Here is a 24,676-nt window from a genome sequence, read left to right as displayed (position 1 = left end):
ACTCGTGTTTACTGCATACAGTGTGTCACTATTCCACATTGCAAGCACATACACATACAAGTACTTCGATACAAACATATTGCGAGTGTGTCAATTAGTAAGATGTGAAACATTCTTTTCTGTTATTTTACAGCTAACCTAATTTTTACAATCGTAAATTTAATTACGGTATATATTAAAAATAAAACGGTTTTTTAAAGCTTGTAACTGTGTCTGAAGCAGTGTTGCAAAAGGAAAAACAAAAAAATTAAAGTAACAACAACAGCCGCCCCAGAGAACATGTGAAGCAATTAACTGACTTCTTCTTTTTTATGGCGCACACAAATTTTCTTCTAACCCTGTTGAGGCTGCGGCGCTTACTATCAAATGAAGTGCCTTAGTTCAACGTTCTTTTTGTATAATAAAAATCGACTGTGGTTGCTAGAATGGTTAGGGGTCACAGTAGGCATACAGCATGAAAACTGCGAAATGCAAACTGTAACAATAAAGCACACAACTACAACAGCAAAGACTGACAAACAAATCAAGCAAAATGTAGTGCAGCATAAATTTTATAACAACAAACCAGCCGAAAAGACCAGAACCACAAAAAAAAAAATAAAAAAACAGCAGTGAAGCTGTAAAAGCAACAATCAGCGGCGACTATAAAAATTCTAGCGCCATAAAGCGAACAGTTTAACAGACGCGTTACAAATTTTATGCTACCATTCTTGAGCATACTTAGCAAGATCGCGCTTTGTCGCCGCCACCGCGCCGCTAACAGCTGCAACAGTTCACTGTATTTGACTAGTGAGAAAATGAGGCAGCGCCATTAAACGAGCAGCCGACAGCCGATATGCAATGCGTCGCGCGTACTTGACCGACAATTAAAAATGGCAATGAATTGCGTTAAATCAAGTTTGTTGCTTAAGTCTTCAGTGTGCGTGCGCGTCGTTGGCTGACGCTGTGTGACAGCGTGTACGAGTTTTTATTGAAAATATGTTGATATAAAAATGTGTTGCAAAATTTTTGTGAAAATGTAAAGAAGTTCTTTTGCTTTTTGTCATTTTGCTTTGTTTGGCCACACTCATCAGCAGCTAGCAGACAGGCGGCAGTTGGCAAGCTGCGCACGAAATTGTCGAGTTCTCGCAAGAATTGCTCAAGAATGCTAATTTGCTGTAGACAGCCTTTTGCGGGTAATTTGGCTGTTTTATGTCGCTGTCGTTGCTGTGCTGTTATGTCGTAGCGTTGTTTTTGTTTTTGCTTGAATTTCAGTTTTCGTCTTTGATTTGACGTGTTTTTTTTTTGTTTTTTGGCAAGCCGCACGCATTCAACGGCTAACTATTGCATTGTCTTTAATGAATTTTCGTTAATTTTCGATTGTTGTGTTTTCATTGTTGTTGTATGTTTTTTTTCATTAAATTTTTATTGATGTTTGCAATTATGCGTTTTGTCAGCGATTTGAGCGCACTGACAGCGGCGGCAGCGTTCATCATAAAAATTGTGAATGCGCAACAGCAGCAACAACAACAAAAACAAAAACAGCAACTATGCAGCCACTCATTTGTACATTCATAGCATGCGTGCGTTGCAACTTAAAATCAACTGCGAATTTTTGAAATTTACTTTTAAGCGTCCCAGTTGCAACAATCATTTACGCAAAAACAACAAAACTCAATCGAAACCAAAATTAAGTGGAAATAAAGGCGATGCATTGACAATCGGCATATCTGGTTATCCGCTAGCCAGTAGTAGTCTACAAGCAGCGCTTGGCTTAATAGAAGGCTTTGGAGAAGGGCGCTTGCGCAACGGCCGTTCTAAAATTGGCAAAGAAGCGTTACTTAACGAAAAATTAAATATGCACGATACACTGTAACGTTGATTGCTGTGGCAAAGTGCCGGCGAATCTGACTGGGGAAGTGGTACTGACGCATGGTGCCATCAAAATTGTTGTCGGTCAAAAGATATGTAGACATCCCGAAAAGTTGAGCTCACTGCTACTGTTATGCAGCTGAAGACCATATAACCACTTAATACTAATTTTTTTCGGTTAAATTCATCCACAAAAACAGGGGCAGAAAACAATTTTAATCACCTTTTATATTCTGATCAGTTTGCCCTGAAGTTTGCAGCACGCAGAAGGAAACATCGGAGAGCCTTTAAGGTGTATACATATATACGTATATACTTGTATGTATATGACCATATATGTGTGTTTGTATATACGCGAACTAGTCCCTTAGCTTTTGAGATATCACTCTGAAATTTTGCAGAAGTCCTTTTCTCCCCAAAAATCTGCTCATTTATCTTAAACGCCAATATTGAACGATCAGAATCAAGGACTTGCATGGAAATCACGAAATTTGGTATAGATAATTGTCTAAAGCAACTCTACAATCTCCTAAAAAGTTATTCAGATCGGGCCACTAGAGCGTATAGCTGTCATACAAACTGATTGATCAAAATCAATTTCTTGTATGAAAGACTCTTTTAAATGACAAGATATCTTCACGAAATTCGGCATGAATTGTTGTTCGAAGCAACTCTATAATCCTCTAAGATACTATTCAGATCGGACCACTGTAACATATAGCTGGCATACAAACTGACCAATCAAAATCAAGACAAAGATCTTTTTATATCCTTTTATGCTATAGGAAAAGCACCTGTAAAGGGTATTATAGTCTCAGTGCTGCCGAAATTAAGGTTTATTCCTGTTTTAGCTATACATATAATAAGTCTCATCCAACTTTTATACATATCTCCTCCAAACACAACACACTGTGACTGCTTGCGACTTAATGCAACTCATTAAAAGCATCTATATGTTTGCCTCAACGGTATTTATCGCATTGAAATGCGCATGCTTTTGAGAATATCTTAAAATGCTTCTGTTTGCCACGCCGGGTCCTTGGTCATTGCTACTGAATCCACCGATATTTGCCGAAAATTTAAACAAAACAGGAAAGAGAAGAACTACACACTAAACATGCAGCATGCAACAAATGGTTGTACAAATATGCAACTCAGCTTCTCTGCCTGTGTGTGTGTGTGTATGTGTGTCTCGCACTGGCTCTACACGCACATCTAATGTGAGGCGAAGTTTTTGCGTGGCAAATAATGAAATGTACAAAACCCAAACGCCGCCAACCGTCGCACCAACGATCATTAGAGTCTTTGCGGTTCCACAAAAAGTTGCACAAAACGAACAGAGCGATGTGGTTAATTTTATTAGGATATTTCGCAATTTCGGATTCGGTGCGTTGCGTTTTTTGCGGCCAACACTGTGGCGGCAACACACACTACATCGACTGTTGCATACGAAATTCGAAATTCGCGGCGTTGCTACAACTTGTGCATGCTAAGAACAAATTCATCATAATTCTTGGTGGACTTTTGTTGTTGTTGTTGCGCATGCTCTTAGCTCCGCGTTGAATGAAACAAAATGACCAAAGCAGCAAAGAACGCCCCAAAGGAGTTGCATATGTTTTGTGTAGCATATTTTGTAGTTGTTTTTGTTTTATTTTTTTGTTTAATTTTCACTCCCGTTTATGTTGCTGCAGCTGAATTCGGCAATGGTCACTTGTCGTGGCGGCTTTGATTTTGTTTTTTTTTCGCATCTGGTTTTTGTACTACTCGTTACTGTGTGTGTGTGTGTGCGACTGCCAGCTACAACTTATGCTAAAGTGAAAATTTTAAGCGTCTCGAAAATGGTTTTAAAATTGAATTGAAGTTGGTAATTAAGAAGTGGCAGGGCAGGGCCGACAACAATAGCAACAACATGTGACTATTAAAATCGACAGCACATCATATTCGCATTGAAGCCACATGCTGGAGATAGTGGCCAACACAACAAAAACAAAAGCAAAAACAAAATCGACAGCAATGTAAAGTGCCTTCAAAATTGTTGTAGGTAGTCGCATAAATTATGTGTGGTGCATTTTTTAATACTCTATTTTGATTATTGCTTTCTTTTTGCACTAAATTATGAATGCACGCTTTTGTTGTTGTGCGCAATCTTAATTACAGCTCAGCAATTTTGTTAAATAATGGACGTAAACTACACACGGGAATAGTTGAAAGGGCAGAAAAGTTTCACAGCGGGCAGCCAGAGTTGAGTAAATTTATTCCGAGCAGAAAAAGTTCGGCGTTTGCGGGAATAAAATGTAAAGTGTTGTGTAGTTGCACTATTTTAACAAAATTTCGATTTTTATAAAAAATACTTATATTATAATAAATATTTATTGCTTCTAGTGAAAGTGAATTTTTTTGTATCACTGATAAATAGTTATTGATTTTTCCCTTATTTTCCGCTATTGCATATAGCTGCCATACAAACTGAACGATCTCAATTAAGAGCTTATATGGAAAACTTTTTCATTTAACGAGATATCTTCACGAAACTTGGCATGTGTTATTGACTATGGCAATGTTGCAATCTCCGAAGAAATTGTTTCGATCTGATCACTATAGCATATAGCTGTCATACAAATGGGGCGCCCTAAGTTCTTGTAGGGAATCTTTTGTATTTGCGAAGCGTATTATTTTCGGTGCAACCGAATTTATTTCGTGTTGAAAATACATATTTGTTGGACATGTTTTTTGCTTTTTAAATTCAAGATTTCCCCTTTCCACCCTGCTCATACCACTCATACCGCTGCATGTGCGCAGAGCATGCTCGGCTGACTATGAAAATGGTTTTCATTTATTGCTTCTCTCACGCTGTTGTATATACATTTTTATTCGGTATTCTCCATAAGACACCACTCTATCATTTCGTTCCGCTCTATGATTCGACACATGTAATTATTGCAACTAGCTAAACTGTAAATTGCTGTGGCAGGTGGCGTGTGCTTACTGTTTTGTTTTCACGCTCATTAGGTGTTAATAAATTGCGTATTTGTATTTGTATTTGTCGGTTTGAAAGTAAAAGTTGGATTAGTAGATTATGTGAAAATTGTAGTATACAGTCAGTTTTTGGTAACTGTTGTGATTCATATTGCCTGGTATGGAAAGTGATTGCCACCAAGCTGACAGGACCGGAGCAAGTTTTGGTCTTTGTCTCCATACTATCAAAGAACAGTTTCGTAATGAGGAAAATTATAAAAAGTTATGTCTGGGAACCTATTAAGATTCAGAGAGAACAGCAGCCTCCATAGAAATAAAATAAGACTACTTGTAAGGGTGTATGTGTGCCACTACAGACTGAGGTGTTACGTGCTCAAAATAATATATTTATGGAAAGAGAACTATTGGATTTACGACTATGAGGGTCTTGCTTCTTGAATGCTGTGTAATAAGAATTTACTAAAAAACAAAAGCTTTCTTTATAAAGGGTGTTTTCTTAGACATGTGGTTTTCAAGAAGCAATTAAATGCATTTACATTATATTAATTTTATTTTTATTATTTACATTATATTAAATGCATTTTATATCGCCAAGAATTTAGCCTTATTATTAAGATAAAGGTTTGCTTTTATGTTTTAAAAATTATTTCGTGCAAGTGACCGCGGCCTAATTTTTTCCATATCAACATCGTCCAATTGAGGCACGAAAAAGTCATTAATCATGGCTCCAACCGTTCTCCATTGACTATAACATTGTGACTGGCTTCCTTTTGAAGAAATATAGATCAATAGAGCCCAACTAACAGTGACCTTTTGAAGATGTACCGGCGTCTCAACAATGGCTTGCGGATTATCAACACTCCAAATGCGACAATTTTGCTTATTAACGTATCAATTCAACCAAAAGTGGGTTTCATTGCTGAATAAAATTTTCTTGTGAAAAAAATCTGTTCAAATGGCTAACCAAACTGTATCTAAAACTGGTATCAGCTGTAAAAATGCATACTCCGAAAGACATCCCATTGAGAACGATACGTCTATAATAAAATATGAAATTAACAATGCATAATGACTGTGTATCTAATAATTTCAAACCACTGGCAGCACTAGAGCTTGATTCACGTCCTCAAGCAAACTATTTTTGAAAGGAATATAAGTGCTCATAAATTTCTGTTTCAAGATAGAATGAAGAATTGGTTTGAGGCACTTGTCACCAACAAGTAGAAGAGCTTGCAAATCGTGTTTTAAAATCTGTCATACAGCAATCTAAAAATCAAACGCTGAAAGTTACATAATTTCTTCGGCACTTATTCTCCTTTGTAATATATTGTATAAAATATATATATATATGTAAATATATGACCTTTGAGCCTTAGTATTTGAAATGACACTTATATGATAGTTTTCTCTGCAAATATTACAAGTCTCCGGCTGCTTAAAAAAATATAGTCTTATATTTAGGTGTATTTATTTTGAAAACATCACAGAAAATGCTTTTAAAATGTAAAAAAAATATTTTCGACTAAATTACAACAATAGTGAATATACATAATTTAACGCCAAACCAATAGTCCTCAACTTAAGTCAATAGAAAATTATTTTAAATGGATTTCGAACACTTAACGCGCACAACAAGCTTAAAATATCACATACGACAAATATTGGCGCAGCAAAGCAAACAAAAGCGAACGGACAAACAAACATACACGGCAAATACCTCAAACAAGTGTGGCGTAATTCGAACAGCTCATATGGCGGCAATAAAAGTGAAATACTCTGGACGCAGATCGGCGATCGACAGCAATGTTAGTTGACACAGACGGTGGACAGGTAAAACTGGCACAAAGGCGCAGCGGCAGCAAGGATTCAAACAAAATTCCTTGAATTTCAACAACTACATACCGAAATTCCTGTTTTCGCTTGTCTGCCTTTTTTCGGGCTGTCGACTGTTAGAGGTGTTTGATGTGCGCGCGCGCGCGTCAATGTGTTTGTGCTAACATTTTAGAGCATATTTCTACGAACTGACTCTGATGCACAGCAAAGCAAACATATTCCTAAATATACACTCATGCATATATAACTAAACATATGTATGTAGACAGCTGTGCGAGTATGATCTGCAAAGAAGAGCTTTGGTGTGAGCAGCTTTGATATTTGCTGGAGCAGTTCAATTCATTGTTGCTCTTATTGGAAACAAAAAAAATTGAGTGTGCGCTTTGGCTGCTGCTTCTGCCGGCAGTCATATGAAGCGGCCGGCAGCGGAAGGGTATAAAATTCCTCAATTGCTTACGAGCATTTGTACGCCGATAACCATGCTGCATGGTCTTACACTCGGCTGCCGTCTTTGCCTCCTCTATTGTTTCTCTAATTTTGCAATTTTGCGCAGTGGTTTTTGGTAGTTTTCAATCTGCGCTATTGCCTGATACTGGCGAGTTGTTTTATGTCTCTTTTTTCATTTGTATTTTGTATTTTTTGTGTACTCCTGTTACTCGTTTTCTTGGCAGTTTCCTGTGCACTTCATTATCACTTTGTTTGCTTTGCGTCATTTTTTTTTTGGTTACCTGCAGGTTTGTTTTGCTTTGTGTGTTTGGTGGAGCAGAGTTTTTATGGTGTAGAGCTGGCTTGAGAACTTCTGCTGGCACTTGTAACCCGCCATTAGAATGTTGTTTTCTTGAATTTTTGAGGTTTTTTTCCATACATTTGTGACGTACTTTCAGTTTTTTTTATCTTTCTTTTTCTCTCTCACTTTTTTGGTGAAAAGTATTGGCGCTTACAATGGTCTGAAATTGGTTTCACCGTTGGTTTTTGTTCTAATAAATATAACGAGTGAATGCAGAAGTCTCAATAGTTTCTATAAAAACTTAAGAAGTCCAGTAATTGATCTCCTTATGTAAAGAAAATTACTATAGAAGCATGCATATAACAAACAAAATAAGTATATTTAAGCGTTATTGTCCAATTTCACTCAATACTTCAAAATTATTTATATTAAAATAAAAAAATGGTCTATAGATCTAATTGGTGTTAATTTTGATTTACTCTTGAATAACATATATTCCATCTATGGAATTATATGCCTGCTTCCTCCCAAAAGTCTTTCTAAAACTTCAGCGATTATTTCGTTACAGTCTGTATATACGCGAACTAGTGCCTCAGTTTATGAGATATCGATATGAAATTTTGCACACTTCCTTTTCTACCCAGAAGAGCTGCTTATTCGTTGGAACCGCCGATATCGGATTATTAAAGCATATAGCTGCCATACAAACCAAATGATGGGAATCAAGTGCTTGCATAGAAAACTTTCTCATTTGACGAGATATCTCCAAAAAATTTGCCATGAATAATTGTTTAAAGAATTGGTGCAATCTACGAAGAAATTATTGAGATCAGATAACTATAGCATATAGCTGCCGTATAAACTGAACGATTGGAATCAAGTTCTTGTAAGGAATATTTTGTATTGATGAACGCTTTGTCTTGTTTATAATTCTTCTAATTGTTATTTATCTGACAGCTTACTTTTCACACTTCTATATCCGTTCTAAAATCTCGAAAAGCCAACACTTTCATTGCCAAAACAAATAAGACGCCAGAACTGCGCTTAAGGTATTTGCATACGAGCACACGCACATATACATACACATACATATCTATAAATAAATCTGTTTAGGTGCGTATAAGCAGCCGATACGCGCAAAAAACGTAGACTGCAAATTTCTAATGGCATCCCGAAACCATTTATACCCAACTTAGTCAGCCAAGCAACTTAGACAGAAAGCAAAACAAGCAGTAAAGTGGCAGCAAAAATGCCAACATGAACAAGAACCATTCATTAGCAGCAGCCACAACAACAAACAGCCCTTACTCATATATATAAAAAGAGTTGCGAGCAAAGCAAAAATCAACGACGTGAGCACTATTGCCGGACGCGATGGCGTTGGCTGCTGAAAAAACACTCCGAACACTCCGATACCGAAAAAAGTCCAAAAATACAACGCGGCAGCAATATGTGGTGAAGCAGCAGCGCTGTATGCATTGGCAAATTGCTGCTGCTGTGATCATTTTTCTGGCAGCGCTTGCTTTGCTTTGTTTTCGTTTGACAAGCGCGTTCATTACCAGCGACAACGCGCTTCAAACTTCACTTTTTTGTTTGCTATAATTTAGTTGTTCGATTTCGTAAACATTTTTCAAGGATTACCCAAATTCTGTAGAAAAAATCGAACGTTGCGAAATAGAGTAGACGTTTAACGCTTCATTTTGTGAGTGCTTTGCGCTGTGCTTGAACTTTCGAAAAACGGCAACATTTAATTAGACTGTCTGGTCTTGTGATTATAGCTTAGAATATAAATATGCTACAGGTTGTATATTTGAAAATTAAGCATGAATTAAAATAAACGATAAAGTAGTTAAATGATAAGCTCTTAGCGGATGCGTAAATCGCACTGTGTATACTTAATCCAAAGCCATACAAAATATTTAAGCTATGAACTCGTTTGCCTGTAAACTATTACTTATAAATACATTAAAGACTTCTGTATGCGTTAGTTAAGAAAATTGTGTTGTACTCCAATTTCCAACGTTTTAGGAAACAACTAAGTGATTTCTGATATTAATCTTTGTAGATTTGTTAGTCAAAGTAAACTCTTTAGAAGTAGTTTGCGACTGCATGTAACACCTGAGACAAATATATATGTACACATATGAAAATTCAGGTGCTTAAGGCAACAATATTAATATAAAATCACCTTGAGGATACTCTAAATATGATAACTGTATTATTATAATTATAAAGTAACCGCTTTTATATTTGATTGCTAGTATAACAACTAATTTTTATTCTATTGGGACAAGTTATTACTCCTGGATCGAGCGACAAATCGACTGCTGCTGCAGTTGAACTTAATTGTGTTAATTTATAGTGATGGAAATGGTAGCGCCAACTTGTGTGGCCTGCTAACCGTGGCTAAGCGCTTGAACGCGCCGCTGATTGGCTGTGAGTCAGCGCATAAGAGCACATGTTTCATGCATGGAGAGAGCAGAAGAAATTATATATAAATAAAACAAGAAAAACGTTAACGACAGTTGTACCGGAGATAGAATACCCTTCACAGATAAAGAAATTTCCTTACCCCAACTTTATTTCGATCGTTTAGCTTGTATGGCAGCTATATGCTATAGTGGTTTGATCTGAAAAATTTCTTCGGCTATTGTAACATTGCCCGAGAAAATAACCTGTGTCAAATTTCGTGAAGATATTTTGCCAAACAAAATAATTTTGTATTTAAAAACTAAATTTTAATAGTTCAGTTTGTATGGCACTTATATGCTATAGTCATCCGATCTAGAAAATTTCTTCGACCATTATAGTGTTGCTTTAGATAATATTAAATACTAAATTTGATAAAGATATCTTGTCAAACAAAAAAATTGTTCTTACAAAAACTAAATTTTAATCATTCAGTTTGTATGGCAGATATACGCTATAGTCATCCGATCTCAAAGATTTCTTCGGATATTGTAGGGTTGCCCTGGAAAATAATCTGTGTCAAATTTCATGAAGATATCTTGCCCAACAAAAAAGTTGTTTATACAAGAACTTAATTTTAGTCGTTCAGTTTGTATGGCAGATATATGCTTTAGTACCCGATACCGACAAATGAGCAGCTTCTTGGAAAGAAAATGACGTGTGAAAAATTTCACGGTATCTCAAAAACTTACGGATTAGTTCGGACATGGCTAAATTAGCTAAGTCCCATTTATATATATTATATATAGTTTATAAGTTCTCCGCCGTTTTCTTCTGAATGTTACAAACTTTGTGACAAACTAAACATATTATGTTCGGGGTATAAATATTATATATATATTTACATATGTATAGTTTGTGTAAAAGCATAATAAGCGTAATGCTCGTAATTAATGTGGTAATTGGCTTAGACACAGCTAAGCGCACTAAGTAATAGTTATAACTACAGATTATCGTTTATAATGACTTATTATAAATATATAAAATATTTTTTTATTTACAATCTTTAGCTTCAAAAAAAGAACTGCTTCTAATTTGCTTATTTTTCCCGCTTTATTTTCAGATTATTTTAACAACTTGTGTGATTTCGGTCGATTTGCTTGGCTTCCTGTCACCGCCGTTGCTGCGTTGCTAGCGCGAGTTTTAAGTGCAAAAAAGTGTACGTCTCAGCATCGAAATCACAACAAAAAAGCGAAAAAAAATACACAAAACCTTTAAACCTACAACGGAAAAAAGTGAAAATCGAATACTGGCTTTGAGGCTGACGGACGACGTCGTACCCTCATCATCATAAATTACCCAAAGTATATTTATAAAAGTGTAAAATAGTTGAATATAGTACACAAGTGTTAGTTGTGATTGTGTTTGTGCGCGTAACTATGTGCGAGTTGTTTGTGTGCAATAGTGAAAATGTCTGAGCAACGGACGGGAATAAAATGAAACCAATCGCCAGAACTTATCGCGTTGGGTACACTAATGGCTGCGAGTTTGCGCATTCCACAGCGAATAGAAATCGAGCAGCAGCAGCAACAGCAACAGCAACAACAAAGCGAGCAACACATAAAGCAGCGACTAAGTGTTTACAACAAAAGGCAGAAACGTGAGCGCATTCCAGAAGGTGCAAACAACAAGCAGCAGCGCACTGCAAATAGCGCAGCGTCACACGGGCGAAGAGCAGTCAGCATTCCACATATATTACAACAAATACAACGACAACAACAACAACAACAGCAATTGCAAAAGCAACATAATAAACAACAGTTGAGAAGTGTAAAGGATCGCCATTTGGCAGTCTTCAACGACGCAGCCACATTATGATGTGCTGCAGCAACGCGAAATATTTGCCTGCAGACGTTGCGCACTTCGCTGAACGGCGCGGCGGACAAGCCGTCGAACTGGTCACAGTCACAGACGCAAATTCGAACGCAAAGGCGCGCACTTACAGCATGACAAATCAGCCAAATTGTAACGATATCTTCATTTCTGCGATTGCCACAAATATCAGCAGCCCAACCATACACAGCAGGCGCACTGGCGTTAGTCTCCCTTTTGCCACAACAGCAACACGTGCAACAAAGCGCACCGCCAAGCCGACGAGCGCATTAAGGCCAGCTCCCTTTCCGGCCGGCACTGTTGCTGTTACTGTAGAAGTCAATGCATCTAAGAAATGTCAAAAAATACAAGAAGACTGCAAAATTACGCCACAAAAGCACATAGAGCCTGTGCAACCGGCTGCTTACGCGGCAGCAGCACAACGTCACCGACAACATAATTTAGTCTTAAGCAAAGTTGTGCCACTTATTTGCCTGATATTTGCACTCTGCGTTTGGCCAACGCCATGTCACAGCCAACGTCAGCCGTTGGGTGTATATGGTACTTCGGTTTTTGGTCCGAGCGCGTCCGGCCCAATAGCACACTATAGTGTATTGGCGTTTCCACGTCGACGCTCTTCGGCGAGCGCTGATGGTGTTAGCGGACTGATGCAGTCGCGTGCGGTGGATACGAGTGCACAATTCGAGGTACTGGAGGGTCAGCCTCGCGGTACCGTGGTTGGTTTCATACCGACCAAACCCGATTTCACTTACCGTTTCAATGAACCGCCACGTGAATTTACGCTCGATCAGGTAACGGGCGAGATTAAGACGAATATGGTATTGGATCGAGAGGGTATGCGTGATCGTTACGACTTAGTTGTGCTCTCCTCACAACCCACATATCCGATCGAGGTGCGCATTGTTGTGCTGGATTTGAATGATAATGCGCCCGAGTTTCCCGAACCCAGCATTGCTGTGTCGTTCTCGGAGAGTGCGGCCACGGGCACACGCCTACTACTGGATGCCGCTACCGATCGCGATATTGGTGAGAATAGTGTGACCGATGATTATCGTATTGTGGATGGAAATGTGGAGGACAAATTTCGTTTGGCCGTAACAACGAATCCGAGTGGCGATGTATCGTATCTGCATTTGGAAACAACGGGCAATTTGGATCGTGAAACATGTGGTTTTTATCAGCTTAATATATCGGCGCGTGATGGTGGCGATCCACCAAAATATGGTTACTTAATGGTCAATGTTACAATTGTCGATGTCAACGATAATCCACCGATATTCGACCATAGCGACTACATTGTCTCGCTGAATGAGTCTGTGCCGCCCGGCACGCCCGTGCTACAGGTGATGGCTTCCGATAACGATCTGGGTGATAATGCCAAAATCACTTACTACTTGGCCGACACCGAGCAACAGTTTACAGTCGATCCCGAAACTGGCGTTATATCTACCACGGAACTGCTAAATTGTCCGCAACAAAATTGTCAGACTTACGCACGACCGGGTGCGAGTTGTCCGAAAAGTTGTGTTTTTACAGTATTCGCGCGCGATCATGGTTCTCCGCGTCAAGATGGACGCACTTACGTTACGGTGAACTTAGTAGACACTAATGATCACGATCCGGTCATTCGATTTCAGTATTTCCCACCGACAGGCACATTTGCAACGGTAGATGAGAATGCGGCAAACGGTAGCGTCGTTGCTGCTGTGTCTGTGGTCGATATGGACGAGGGATTGAATGGCGAGACAAGTTTACGCATTATCTCTGGCAATGAGTTGGGCCACTTTCGCTTGGAGAAGACACCGTCGTTTGATATTGTGCGCGTTAATGGTGTGTTGGATCGTGAGGAAATTGGCAAGTACAATTTGACAGTTGTCGCCATCGATAAAGGCTCACCGCCGCGTACAGCGACGGCGCACCTAATTATCCATGTCAACGATGTCAATGATCATGAGCCCGTGTTTGAGAAGTCTGAGTATTTGGCTGTGCTGAGTGAGTTGGCTCCGCCGGGCACGTACGTGGCTTCCATTACGGCCACCGATGAGGACACCGGTGTTAATGCATTGATTTCATATGATTTTGTTTCTGGCAATAATAAACAATGGTTTGCCATTGATCCAACGTCCGGTTTGATAACAACACAGGCGGCATTGGATCGCGAAGTGCAGGACAGCGTCGAGCTAAGCATTTCTGCACGTGATGGCGGTCCAAACCCAAAGTGGGCGTACACACAGCTCAAAGTGACCGTACTGGATGAAAACGATGAGGCACCACAATTCTCGCAACAACACATCAATGTTACGCTGAGCGAGAATACGCCGCCACAGACATTGGTCGCCATGCTAACTGCCGCCGATCACGATCAGGGCACTAACGGCTCGGTGACATACACACTGCCGAGCAGTGTGGAGCGCAAGTATCCGCAACAATTTGCGCTCGATTCGCTCACTGGCCAATTAACGACGCGGAGCGTACTTGATCGTGAGACAATTGCGCATTATGAGATTTTGGTGATCGCACGCGATCAGGGCGCACCACCACAATCAGCCACGGCTACTGTTTATCTTAATGTGGAGGATGTCAATGACAACAGCCCAGTGTTCTATCCCAGTCATTATTTTTATGCGTTGCCTGACGATGCGGGCGACAACCACCAGCCACTATTGAAAGTCACTGCCAGCGATCGTGATGCGGGCGATAATGCCTTAATTACCTACCAACTGGAGTCAGGTGGCGATGGGCATTTCGTCGTCGATACATGGAGTGGTGCGATAACGCTGCGCGCTAGCAGCAGCGATATACGCCAGTCGCCCAAGGCACTTTACAAGTTGAAAATTTCGGCTAAGGATCGCGGCGAACGTCGTAGTGAGCAAGATGCATTGGTTGAGATTGTGTTGCAATCCAAAATGGAGTTGCTCGAGTTCGACTCATATGGCAGTTATGAGTTCCAAATTGTAGAAGATCATGAACAACAGCAGGCAGAGGAAGGACGTGAGGTGGGTCGGGTTCAGGTGAAGTCACATGCTGGTAAATCGACATTGCCACCCAACATCGAGTACACGATCGTCTACGGCGATGCGGATAAGAATTTTGTTGTGGACCGGCGCACCGGTCGTATACATACAGCGCGCCGTATTGATCGTGAAGAGCTGGCGCAGTATCAGCTCACTGTGATGGCGCGCACCGGGCTGGCATATGGGAAATGTATAGTGAGCATTGCAATTGCTGATTTGAACGATAATGCGCCGATCTTTGCACAAGATCGTGACGGTGAGATACAGTTGCCGGAGAACGCGGCTGTCGGTCAAGAGGTTTACTTGTCACGCGCACGTGATCGCGATTCAGGCAAGAATAGCCGTGTCACCTACACGCTCACCTACAATCCCGAAGAGCAGTATCGTATTAGTGAATCAACGGGCGTACTTCAATTGCAACGTCCAGTGCGCGCTGCACCCGGCACATTGCTGCATGTAGAGCTAATGGCCACAGATGGTGGCACGCCGCCACTGTCAACGCGACATACCATCGATGTGCTCATTGCCGATGTCAATGATCATACACCTGTGTTCGATCACACATCGTACGAAACATCGCTAAGCGAGTCGACCAAGGTGAATGCGCGCTTCTTTGCGCTAGCCGCCAGTGATGCGGATCTCGGCGCAAATGGTCGCATCTCCTACGACATAATCGAGGGCAATACAGAGCGGAAGTTCGGCGTCTTTCCCGATGGTTATTTATTTGTGCGCGCGCAGCTAGATCGCGAAGAACGCGACTATTACGCGCTAACAGTGGCATGCCGTGATGGTGGTGTGCCGGCGCGTTCCTCTGTAGTGCCGGTAATCATACATGTCATCGATGAAAATGACAATGCGCCACAGTTCACAAATAGTACCTTCACCTTTAGCATCGCGGAAAATGAGCCGGCCGATTCGTTTGTCGGCAAGCTAACGGCAGTGGATCGTGACATTGGACGCAATGCAGAGTTGATTTATGCTTTGGCAACGCAAGAGCAAGACTTCAGCATTGATATGCGTAATGGTTTCATCAAAACGCTGCATCCATTCGATCGCGAGGAGCTCGTACAGCGGCGCACCGGCGTTGGAGTGGGTGGACAATCCAACGGCCAGACAAATATTGGCGCTGCAAACGTAGGCGATGGCAATAACAATGGAAATAACTACGTGCTATTGGAAGCTATCGTTACGGATAATGGTGCGCAGCGCTTACACGACAAGGTCAAAGTGAAGATAATTATAACAGATGTCAATGACAACGCGCCACAGTTTGTACGCGCTCCTTACCGCGTGCAAATATCCGAAGGCGCTGCTGTGGGCACACAAGTAATGCGCGTCTATTCGATTGATGCGGACGAGGGCCTGAATGGCGACGTATACTACTCGCTTGTCGAGGGCAACGAAGAGGAACGCTTTCTCATGGATGATGCTACAGGTCAATTGTCATTAGCGCGTATGCTAGATCGCGAGCAACAGTCTACATACAAGCTGACCGTGGTGGCACGTGATGCTGGTGTTAAGGTGCAGCTAAGCACCAATACCACAATTATAGTTGAGGTGTTGGATGAAAACGATGTGGAGCCGCAGTTTGCGCAAACAGCTAGTGAGGTATCTGTGCTGGAGACGAGTGGCATCGGTACAGAATTGATGCGCTTCCACGCTACGGATTCAGACTTGGGCGTCAACAGCCAGGTGACCTATAGCATCACAGCCGGCAATCGCAAGGACACTTTCCATATCGATGCTATTTCCGGTAGCCTTTACTTGCACAAACCGCTTGATTATGAAGAGACTACCGTTTACAATCTAAATATAACCGCCGCTGATGGCGGCACACCACGACTGTCGCACACAATTGTCTTCACCGTGAATGTAGTGGATGAAAATGATAATCCGCCGAGTTTTCCAAATACAGCCATTGTGCGGCAAATCAAAGAGGGAATTGCGGTTAAGACGCCCATTGTAACGGTAACTGCCGAGGATCCAGATTCCGGTTTGAATGGCAAGGTTACATATTCGATCACTAAGCAGGACCCTGAACAAGCGGGTGGTCGCCACTTTGGCATCAACACTGTAACCGGTGTTATACACACGCTGCGTGAAATCGATCGCGAAAGCATCGACACTTTCCGTTTGACCGTCGTCGCCACCGATCAAGCTGAAACACCTGAACCACAACTATCCGCTGAGAAGCTGGTGACCGTCATCGTAGAGGATATTAACGACAACGCACCGAATTTCGTATCCATGAATGCCGCAATCCTGCCAATGCAGACCGCGACCGCACAAAGCCATTACTACCGCGACGGCCTGCCAGTGATGCATGTGCATGCACGCGATGCCGATTCATCCAGCAACGGTTTGGTTACTTACGAAATGGTAAGCGGTAATATGGATCTATTTAAGCTGCATCGTAACACGGGCACGATAACGCTACGTAAAGTCATCGATCAGCCGGAGGTGCGCTATCAGTTGGCCTTGAAGGCGACCGACGAAGCAGTGCAGAGTGAACGTAAGAGCACCGATGCGTATATAACAATCATAACGACGGGCACGGCGTCGGGTCCCACTTTCGATCAACGCGACCAAAGCGGTTCGGTATACGAAAATGAACCGACTGGTACTAGTATTCTGACTGTGAACGCACGCCTAGATGGCGCCGAAATGGAGTATTACGTGACTAATGTAACGGCAATCCGTGCAAGTACGCGCTCGGGTTCGGTACAACAAGTCGATCGGCTCTTTGATATTGATACAAAACTAGGTATATTATCAACGGCAAAAGAGTTGGATCGCGAGGCAGGACCGGACACCTATGAAGTGGAAGTTTATGCGATCGCATTGGGCGGAGTGCCACGTACAACAAACACTAAGGTAAGCTCTATTTATATGTTAAGTTTGCCACGTTGTATGTAACAACCAAAAGAAAACGTTAGAGATCCTGTGAAGTACTTATATATGTATGATCAGAGTGACGAGCTGAGTCTATTTAGCCATGTACGTCCGTATGCGAACTAATCCCTCAGTTTGTGAGATATTGATTTGAAAAAATACACAAGTCGTTTCATCACCGAAAAGCTGCTCATTTGTCGGAACGGCCAAAATGGGGCCACAATAGCATATGGCTGCCATACAAACTGAATGATCGGAATCAAGTGCTTGTATGAAAAACTTTTTCATTCGGCGAGATATCTTCAAAAAATTTGGAAAGAATTATTGTACAAGGCTACGCTACAATATCTGCAGAAATTTTGCACATTAGGCTACTATATCATATAGCTGGCATACAAACTGAACAATTAAAACAAAATTTTTGTATGAAAAATTTTTTATTTTGACAAGCTAGCTTCACCTAATTCGTCAGGGGTTATTGCTTAAAGTAATGCTAAAATATTTAAAGAAATTTTCCGGATCGGAGTACTATAGCATATAGCTGCCATACAGACTGAACTATCAAAATCAAGTTTTTCTATGAAAAAATTTTTTGTTTGAAAAGATATCTGCACAAAATTTGAAAAGCATTATAGTTCAAGACAACGCTACAATATCTGAATAAATTGTCTAGATCGGACCAATATATCATATACGATCAAATTTGAGTTCTTGTATGGAAATTTCTTTATGTGTTAAGGGCTTTTTTGCAACCGAAGTTAACCTTTGATCTTGTTTTTTATGTAAAAAAATATTTCCCAAAAAGCATATTTCTTAGATATACATAATATATAGAACAATTAAGAATCGAATGCAACAAGATAACCCTTTCACAGAAAGCTATTTTATCCGCCCACATTTGGCTATTCTACAAAACAATTTCTGATTTCTGCTTAACAATAATCATTGCCACATTTGCTACACATAATATTTAAACATTTACTCAGGTGTGTGTGTGTATGTGTGTACACTTGTTGCAAACATAATTGCCAGCAATAACATTATTTCTGCTTAGTCGCATTTTTGCACTACTAAAATGGCAAAAATTATGCCAAGCAACATCGGTTAATTAATTCACTCCGATTCGTTGTAGCGCATATAAATTCTTATTAGCACCACAAAAACCGATTGGTCAAGCGGCTGGTAGTTGGCAAGTAGGCGCGCACATATACAGAAAAGAAAGCAGTAATAGCAAACAATGTGCAGCATGCAACAAGCAACAAACAACAACAAGAAAACGAAACAAGCTGAAAGCAAACTATAACAGCAGCCGCTGAAACAACAACAACAAAAACATTAACAACTCCAACAACAATAGTGTTTGTCAGGCTGTGCCACAGTGGTGCGCTTATATGCGCATAACAACAATCAAAATACAACAACAACAAGCCAACCAGCTAACCACATTAGCAAACATGACTCTGACGGCTGTGACTGCAAACGGCCACCGCACGGACGGACACACGTTCGCGCATGCGCATGCGCATGCTGGCTGCTGCTGCATGTCTCTATATATGCGCGTAAGTATGTATGTGTATTTTTTGTGGTTTAATTCTTTGTTCGCTTGTGAGTTGGCTATAAATTCTAGCAAGCAGCTATAAACATTTAAGACCCTACAAATTGTAATTTGCACGCACCGTATGCGAACGCATGAAACGCGTCACAACTCAATTCTTTTTCAATGCGCACACATGCAACACAATACACAGACGCACGCACAGCAACTTGCAGACAATACACGGAGCGGCAACACACACACACACACACACCTGTGAATTTGTATTGCACTAAACATAAATTACTGCGGCCAAATGCAAAGTACATGCCTTTTCGTGAAACTATATACGTATGTATGTATGTATGTGTTTGTCACAAATGCATTTTCAAACAACACTTTCTTTTTTTGTTTTTGCCCTCCGTTCGCTCAGCGCCTACTTTACTTCGCTGCGACACAGCGCGGCGTAGCGCGTTGCTGTGGCAATCATATTCTGCAGAAATCATAATAAATTCCAATGCCACGTTTACACACGACGAAGATGCATATTTCGAATTGCAACAATATTATTACATACACACATGCGCAGCCGCTCAGGCGCATCTAATCGATTCGCGTTGTCGCGACATTTCTACTAAGCAAATCGCTTTGACTTCAGCTGGCACTTGTTATTTCACTTCCAATTCCATTACCGCCGTTGCGCTTGCTAAATAAGCAACAGCAACAATAACGACAAGAGCAACAAGCGCAATAACAAAATCAACAGCTTCATCTGCAACTTATGCACATTGCTGCGTCTGCAACGTCAGCACCATTTCCGTGCCTCAACTGCCGCGCGGTACACCTCAGCCAACGGCTGCAGCCCTCCACGCCAACCCACAACGCCATCTTACATTTTCACAGCAATTATAGCTGCGACATATGCTAAAATGGCTGGCTGACTAGGACTAGTTGGCTGTATGCGCCGCCACGTTGGTCAAAGCCATTTAAGCGAGTCGTAGTTGGCTATCACGGTCATGTATCTGCGCGCTCACATACACACGTGCACGCATGCGCGCGCCTACCAACACTCAGGCAATCATGCAAACTTGTACACTTTTCGCCAGTGAAATATCATCTGCAATGATTTTTTACTGCCTCCGAGGTGATTTTTATGATTCCTCACACACTCACCTTGCATGCGCCCATGCACGGCGCTCCCCCCCTCTCCAACACACGTAATGCTCTTCGCTCTTGATCATCGCTTTGCTGCTGTCTGCTGTCGTCGTCGAGGTGTGGGTAAACTAATGTCATTGCATTGTAGCTGCAACATAAGCGTCGTCAACTAGCAACACCACTCGTCGCACTGTTGCCGGGTATACTATGTAGTCGCACAAAGATTCAGGTGTTTTTATTGCACTAGCACGCACACATTCGCGCTCTGCCACGGCCATCTATGCTGTGGCACAGTTAATGTTGCTGGTGTTGCACGTTATAGCAATAAATTAGTTCGTTATGTTTATGCGCATTTTATGGCGTCTAAATTAGTTGCTATATATGCGTACACACTTTTCCACAGTCAGCCAGCGTACTCGATTATATTGGTTTGATGGTTTGCTCTGGCTATACGGGCGATAAGCAGCACACCCAAATGTCTTGGAAATGGGATTCCATTAGGGATTTTGCATAGCTTATGTAGGTATATTGCATGTACATTTGCGATGCCACATTACATTAATGCGTACAAAAGTTCATTTGTGGCGAAAAAATGGTTTTAATGCGACATGAATAATTTGTGTGTGGGCAGTCAGTGGTGCTGTGGTATTTCGTATACACCGTTAGAACAATTACCGGAAGACATATAAAATGAATCTATTAAATTTATATGAAATTTGCTAAGGCGGTGCGACATGTCTAGGTATTCCATGAATCATATTTCAGAATAGATCGAACCGATATTTTAAGCACATCATTCTTACGCCTCTATTAGTACTATGATACTATTCTAATCTCCAATAGTTATTGCTGTTATCGATACATTTTTATTCAAGTTTATTTTTCACAAAATAAAATATCGGTTTAAAGCTTGTGCATATAAAAAATATATACATACTTGTATGCATATAAAATATATCTTTGAATACGCCAGGGTTGCTGGTGTCAAAATAATATATATTCAATATTTCCAGCATTGCTCGTAGTTTCAACGCGATAACTCTTTTTTTTATCGATAAACATCCATAAATATTTTATTATTCATATATACTGAAGTATATTAATTATCGAAATTGTATTTGGAACCAGCTAACTCTCTTCATTATCCACATATACTCAAGTTTTGAAATTGACTCAGCTTATGGATATCGATATATGACTTATTTTGTTCTGAACGCATTAACTGGCTTTGTTTTCAACATATATTTTATTTTTCTATTTTGAAACTTACTTTTGTTATTAATATATGATATGCTTTTGTTTACATAAACCGATCATACTATCTTTGTTATCGATTTATAACATATAACTACCAACATTTCTAAAAGTTTCAATGCGATAACTCTTTTTGTTGTTGTTGATTATTATCGATATATACATCGATACATACTTTATTATCGATATATACTGAAATATATTAATTACCGAAATTGTATTTTAAACCCGCCTACTGTCTTCATTATCCATATATACTCAAATTTTATATTGAATCTGAAAATGGGTATCGCTGCACGCCTATTTTTAATTTTGAACGCAATAACTGGCTCTGCTATCGACATATTTTTGTGATTTAAAACCGATAATAGACTTATTTTAATCGATATATGATGCGCTTTTATTTGCATAACCCTATCACTATCTATATTATCGTTTAATAATCTATAATTACCGTTTTATATATACTTTTTCAACGATTTCCTGTAATATTTGTAATCGTCGAACTATGCGGAAATTAGAACACTCAGTGATCAACACACTCATCGACATATAAAAACCAGTTTGAGTTCTCCAATTAAGCTTCAAAAATGAGCAAACTGCAGTTGTTGTTGCCTTGTCTGAAAGTGGGTTTATTTTCGGTGATTTCTATAAATGAAGTCATTAAAAAGTGAGTTAGTTAAATTTAGAAAGGTACATGCATTTTGTTTTCCTAAAATTGTTGAAACTAGTGAAATAGTATTTATAGGAGAATGGGTTTCGGCTTTCATTGCTTATTTATGGTACTTGTACATCTACAGTTACTTTGTGCTTAGTGTGGACTTTTAGTACAAAACTATGGTTTCCATAATTTTTTTTTGTAACTCAAGCTGTTCATCATTTGAAATTAGCACGACAGTAACTTTTTATTTAACCGTTATTTGGCGTTAAATTTTCATATCTTAAGGTGTATTTCACGAAAATGTACACCAATACCACTACACATATGCAAATAATAATGTTCTAATTAAAAAAAAATATTATTTTCATATTTTCTAATATCTCATACAGTGCCATTAAAAAATGTACAAATCTATGCTGCAAATAACAAAAAAAAAAAATCATAAAATTCACCATTCACTGTTTGCCGGCGCGCAGCACAAAAAGCGTTAAATACACCACTAACATACATATGCTCAAGCGACCGTACAGCGGAGCCTTTCTTTTTCTACGTTTATGCGCCGTCTCAGCTCATTTGCTTGCATTTTCTTTATTGCACAAATATAAAATTACCGTCAGTTGTATTTGGCGCTTTGGCATTGCCATTTCTGCTTAGTCGATATTATTTTCAAGTTAAATTTGTGTTTGCTTTTAGTTTTCCATTGAGACAACTATTTTTTGCTATAAATATATTTATTGACTAGAGACTTCTTTTTGCACTGACCCACTTGTGGCCGGTAACTATTTGCTTTGGCACCTGTCAGTGGGTGCCCAGCCTCAAAATGTAAGTCGGCGAATATTTATTGCATGCCACAACGATTTGTTTCCAATTTTTTTTTTTGATCTTTTTTTACATTGACATGGCGTCCAGCAAACTCGTGTAATTTTACTAAATACGCAAACAAACATATTTTACATTTAAACCTAATTGTGTTGAAAAAATGCTGTTGCTGTTGTTCGAGTGAGTTTATGTGAATTTGTTTTACCGTTACTCCAGTGTAGCAAGAATTCGTAATTTGATTGATTACGTTGATATTTCCAGTTGCTCAAGCAAACCCTGCAGTGCAGTTCAACGTGTTGTTGTTGCTTGCGATATTTTTTGTCTTAAAAAATTGCTAATGTGTGTCTCTCAATTATTATGTAGGATTTACTTAAGGTTTATAGACATACATAGTACTTGCAGTTTGGTTGGTTGGTTGGTTGAAAAGGAAGGCACCAGAGCTCCAGACAGCAAGCGGCCGCACCTAGGCCATCATTAGACCCGTTGTATTCAGGGTGGTAACTTAATTAAGTGTTATCCAGCAACTCAGTTGATTTGATATAATAGATAATTTTTTTCCGCCCCTGCTGCCCAATATATCTTCAGTTGGAGCATTGGGGGCCATAGACTATATTCCGTCGCATCTAACTGAAGACTGTACATTCGCAAAGAAAGTGTTCCACAATACCCCAATGCAGCTTGGTGCTATACCCTGTATTGCTAGTGTTCCAATATCTAAGTTGTTCCTGTAGGGTCCATAAAGCCTTCCAACAACCCTTGAAAACCGCTTGAGTTCCTATTTACCCCTTTGATCTGTCGTTGAACTGGGGAATGAAAGCATTGTGTTGAATTCCTCATGGTACTCCTCTTCTCGGCCGCATTGCCAATTTAGTTCGAGCTCATTAGAAAGGATTGAGAGCGATATCTCAAAACTGAAATGCTAGTTTGCGTGTAAAGACAAAATAATGAATATAAATCGCTTATTTTGATCTTTTCCGCGCTTTCAAATGATTTCTAAGCCCGTCATACTATGCAACCTATATTTCCGATCTCGTCCACAACCAATTTTAGATTGAATTATCTTCCTTTGAACCTGAATCAGCAAAATCTAACATTCTATATTCATAAAAGCAGTCATAAAAAAGCAGACTTTAGCTTTTCTCATTCGAAAAAGCCCACTGCTAAATTCGCAGCATTCCTTTTGCTCATTGTGACTCCTATCTGGGAATTTATAATTTTTTGGCTACTTGTAGATATTTAATTGTAAAGCATGTTATATATACAGCTTAGTCTTGGTGGAGTCAATTCCTAACTGACTCTATACACAGAAAACGTGGCATGAATGCAATATGGTCCGCACATGCCGCGAAGAGAAGAACTACTACTAGGAGTGCTATCAAGTCACTGTCTAAGTGGCATATATGTCAGCAGACTCGAAACATCATACAATGACTCCTGTAGAAGCTGTCAAGAGGTAGCAGAAGAGGCGATCATAGAACATCTTCGGTCGAGAGTTTCTTGACGGTGCCTCGAATAAAATTTTTTGTATTGGTGAACTTCATCAGGAGCACGGGTGATTCTGAGAGAACAATAGAAAATAGAGTGAGGTGAAGAGTGAGGTGATTTTAGTCCCGATGATTTCACTAGATCACCTAGAAGCCTAGCTGCGTTGTCAAACA

The 24,676-nt window shown here is 40.0% G+C and overlaps 1 protein-coding gene across 1 annotated transcript in view; it reads left to right on the top strand.

Moving 5' to 3' along the window:
* Window positions 1-24,676, top strand: part of ft (cadherin-related tumor suppressor fat) — a 261,828-nt gene that overhangs the window by 21,375 nt on the left and 215,777 nt on the right. Inside the window, exon 2 of the mRNA XM_036368505.2 lies at window positions 10,920-17,577. Within this exon, the coding sequence (XP_036224398.2) occupies window positions 11,671-17,577 (5,907 nt within the window). The 5' untranslated portion in view covers window positions 10,920-11,670. The remainder of the gene's footprint in view (window positions 1-10,919; window positions 17,578-24,676) is intronic.

The sequence above is a fragment of the Bactrocera oleae genome, chromosome 3 (genome assembly GCF_042242935.1).
Source record: "Bactrocera oleae isolate idBacOlea1 chromosome 3, idBacOlea1, whole genome shotgun sequence".
Classification (NCBI taxonomy): Eukaryota; Metazoa; Arthropoda; class Insecta; order Diptera; family Tephritidae; genus Bactrocera; species Bactrocera oleae.
The sequence above is the reverse complement of the archived record's forward strand: the minus strand, read 5'-3'. Positions and strand labels throughout refer to the sequence as shown.